This window comes from Branchiostoma belcheri, unplaced genomic scaffold (genome assembly GCF_001625305.1).
Source record: "Branchiostoma belcheri isolate BF01 breed outbred unplaced genomic scaffold, Haploidv18h27 scaffold6, whole genome shotgun sequence".
Taxonomy (NCBI): domain Eukaryota; kingdom Metazoa; phylum Chordata; class Leptocardii; order Amphioxiformes; family Branchiostomatidae; genus Branchiostoma; species Branchiostoma belcheri.
The window spans coordinates 3,103,770-3,107,680 of record NW_017804242.1 but is presented as its reverse complement, the minus strand read 5'-3'; the positions used below and the strand labels follow the sequence as shown (position 1 = coordinate 3,107,680).

The following is a 3,911-nucleotide window of genomic DNA, read 5'->3' as shown; positions in this document are numbered from 1 at the left end:
TTTCCGGAAAAGGCTGTGCTGTGCATGTGCATGTGCTGTGCCCCTCTTCAGGGCCCCAAGCCAGCTGCATTATGAAACTTTTTACGCAAAAATTTTAAAATATTCTAATTATGCTAAATTTCGGTGTTATCAACAGTTACTATCACTTTTTAACACATTTGTGTCATTATTTCACATTTCTGACGTATATTTTGTGCGTTCAAACAGTTCTTGTTCAGTTCCCGGTGCCACCGGTTTGCTCAGGACAACAACAACAACAACAACAGGCAGTGGTTGGCCCCCCTAGTGTGGCTAATTGGTCGGGCATGACAGGATAGATAGACAGGAGCACATGTCACAAGATTGACTTCTTAATTGGAAACACTTATATCTTTGACATGAAGCGGAATATGATTATCAACTTAGTGTATCTTATTGGGTATCAATAAACTGTGCCATTATCCCTTCAAAAGAGATAAAAAATCTGGTAAATGATGAGGTCTTTCAGAAATTTGTACAAAGCTGTCATTCGTCAACTGACGCCCCACTGGGAGGTACATGTACCATATGTGGACAATACCATATGTTAGTCTCCACCAGACTCCTTTGCAGGCTGAATAAATAGTAGAAATTGGCTAAGGGGAACATCATTGGCCAGAGTAGTTGGCCGGCCATAGAGGGTCCAGCTTACCTGCAGGAGACTAACCATACATGTATGTGCGGTGTGGCCAGAGGTTTGAATAGAAGATCATTCACAGTTTTGTAAGCTCATAAGGAGCAAGGATGTTGTATTTTTGTTGCTGCGTATTATTCTGGAACACTAAAGGGTTAAGTCAACGTACTATGTAAAGAAAAGAATGGAAAATATACTTTTTGTATTGTCAAAAAGTCACATAATGCCCCTTTAACATGTGATGGCTTGGGGCCCTGAAGAGGGGCACAGCACATGCACATGCTTAGCACAGCCTTTTCCGGAAACCCCTGTAGAATTCCGGTGAAGATTGTGAAAATAGGACAAGAAGTATGTGTCAGGGGCAAAAACGCCAACAGCAGCTAATTGTGTATCTGGTACTTGTGTTTACTTTTGTCTGTGTGTTGATATTCTACAGGGATTCCATCTGGGATCTTGCTATAGAAGTGGTTCAGCAGCAGGAGAAGGATGGGAAAGGTGAGGAGTTTACAGTCACAAAAATCCACAGATGTTATAGATACTACATGTTCCCAGGCAAAGCTAGGAAGGCTCACATTAGTAACATATTAAGATAAACTCAGTTTAAAATGCTCTTTGATATACAAATGTATGTTAATAACATGTTATTGTGAACTTGTGATTTTTCATTTCCTAACCTCTCCCCACATCCACAGATGGTCAGCAGGAGAACCGACCGGCAGAGGAAAGCTCAGTTTTGTTGATGGGCAGCAAAACCTCGGTAAGTCTTTCTCAATTTGTCATTGATACTGTTATCAAAAAGATATTTTCCGTATTTCAGATAGGTAAACTATCTTGGTGTCAATATTATGTAACATTACCTGAAAATCACATACGACATGTAGTTAACATGAATACTCGACAACTGATGTACAATATTTTTTTTTTACTTTGCAGGGTAAAACTTCCATTATCCTGAGATTCTTGGACAGGTGAGATAATAGTCTTGCAGGTGGATTTTAGATGTCAAGTAGAATATTATCTGCTATATACACAATCATTATGGTATGCTGCAGTTTTTGTACCATGCTGTTTAACATCTTTGTGACATGCTTGCAGACTAATTCTGTATGTTGCTTGTTTTGCATGACTATGTTGGAGTCAGGAAAAAAAATTCAATTGTTGTGTCATGAATTTTTTTAATGCCAATCCCACTGCTAACATCTACATTTCCTTTGTTTTAATGTGGAATGTCCTGTCAGGGAAGGTCCTGTGTAAGTGTGGCATGTTAATGTTAATGTGAAGTCTGTGTAGCCTTTTTGTTTCTGTGATAAACTCACCTTGAGTCTCTGCATGGTTCTGCCCTGTCCTCCAAATTCCAATCCTTTTCTGCTGGTTGATAACTTGTTAAGTTGTATGGAGTTTTTCTTGCATGGCAAGCCACTACTAGTAGCATAATGCACTGGCCATTGCATACTGCAACAATTAACTGCTTGTGCTGTAGTATTTGTAACTGAGTTATGTATGTTCTGCAAACTGAGTACACATGCATGCAAATTCTTATATACCAAAATGTCAAATTGCACATGCATGCGCTTTTGAGAATTTCTTGGCAATGCATGCAATTAAGGAATACATTATGGGCTGTTTTCACATTTTAAAGTAAAACAGTTACTATTGATATGAATATAGCTTATGTACACTAGTGAGGACTAAACAGACCATGTCATATCAACGTATCCATTTCATATCAATCATGCTTACAGAATTGTGACAGCAAGTTAGCAACATCCATGTATTATGCATGCCTTGTCCTTACTTTCATGGGTGAAAGTCTCTTAAGTTCCAGGCTTTTCATATTTATGCAAACCTTGCATGTAAGTAGTCTGTAGGCTTTGTGTACCTTATGGTATAGCAGTCGTAGTAAAACAATGCATTTTGCTCTTTGACATCCTACATCCTTGACTGTATCCTTGTCTTCATCTTTTCTCCGACTCATTTAGAGATGAGGCTGCAAAGCCAACAACTGCTCTAGAGTTCACCTTTGGCAGGAGAGCCAGAAACAACCTGGTAAGTTACAGTTTTAAGTCTGTTTGAAGGTTAAAATTCTCTTAGTCAACAGTTTTCTTTTACCAATGTGTTGGTGAAAGCACCCCACTGTTTTAACATGTCATTTGTCATTGAATTAGGTACCACACACTGTACCATTTTGATTGTGCAACTATCAGTTATGTCTGCTTCAAACTTCAGGCCAAAGATGTGGTGAATATCTGGGAGCTTGGAGGTGGGACCTTTCTGTCCAGACTGGTAGACACTGCCATCAATGTTAACAGTGTCAGGTAGGTCATCATACCTCAGCAATGTCTGTCAGTTACAACTATGTATTTTCTGTTACTGGAAGTGTTGTAAACCCATGAGTAAACTTTGATTTGATTTTTTCTATCACATCCTTGTCATCTCATCGTGTTTACATGTACAATGCAGTTCATAGCATGATGGCCACAGTTAAGCACTGGATTACTAGACGTAAGTATTCATACCTGTACTTACTTCTCTCTTCATGATTGCTCCCACCTACAGACAGTTGGGCATCATGCTGGTGCTGGACCTGTCCAGACCTGAGGACCTGTGGGTTACCATGGAGACGCTGCTGAAACAGGCGCGTGCAGCAGCGGACAGGTCCATCTCTGAGCTGGACAAGCTGCAGCCTGGAGTGAAACAGGCGCTCAGGAAGAAGGCCTGGGAGAAGTATGATGAACATCCTGTAAGTAAAGTAGTGGATCTACCTTCTGATCTACCACCTTTTCTCAGTGCTTGGGTGAAGTTATGGAACTACCTCTCGCAAAAAACTCTGACAAACAGAGACAGACAGAAGTTCAAATGTAGAAACGACACACATCTTAGAGTTAGTTGTATGTCAGTGCCCTGTCATCATTGCTGCCTTCTTCTGTTGTTCTGATGAAATTTGCATTATGCTTCGAAAGCATAGCTTTGATGTCTTTTTACAAACCTTTACACAACTTTTTCTTTGATTTCTCCCAATCAACAGGATAAAGACATGGTGGACCCCTTCCCCATTCCTCTGGTCATTGTTGGTGGAAAGTATGATGTTTTCCAGGTAAGAGCATACACATGACATGGACATGTAATGGACAAGTATGGAACAGTTGCCTGACAACAAATATTAACCAATGTGATTACAACAAGTACATCCCGGCCCAGTGGAAAACTACTGGTCCTATATCTATTTGCTTATTATCAGCCTTTCTGCTGTCTTATATGA

General features: G+C 40.0%; 1 protein-coding gene across 1 annotated transcript in view; it reads left to right on the top strand.

Annotated features, from left to right (window-relative positions):
* The window catches only part of LOC109482258 (cytoplasmic dynein 2 light intermediate chain 1-like), a 7,881-nt gene that overhangs the window by 2,475 nt on the left and 1,495 nt on the right, over positions 1 to 3,911 (top strand). The window contains exons 5-11 of the mRNA XM_019784949.1: positions 993 to 1,147; positions 1,345 to 1,409; positions 1,586 to 1,620; positions 2,632 to 2,698; positions 2,879 to 2,967; positions 3,209 to 3,392; positions 3,678 to 3,763. Of these exons, the coding sequence (XP_019640508.1) occupies positions 993 to 1,147; positions 1,345 to 1,409; positions 1,586 to 1,620; positions 2,632 to 2,698; positions 2,879 to 2,967; positions 3,209 to 3,392; positions 3,678 to 3,763 (681 nt within the window). The remainder of the gene's footprint in view (positions 1 to 992; positions 1,148 to 1,344; positions 1,410 to 1,585; positions 1,621 to 2,631; positions 2,699 to 2,878; positions 2,968 to 3,208; positions 3,393 to 3,677; positions 3,764 to 3,911) is intronic.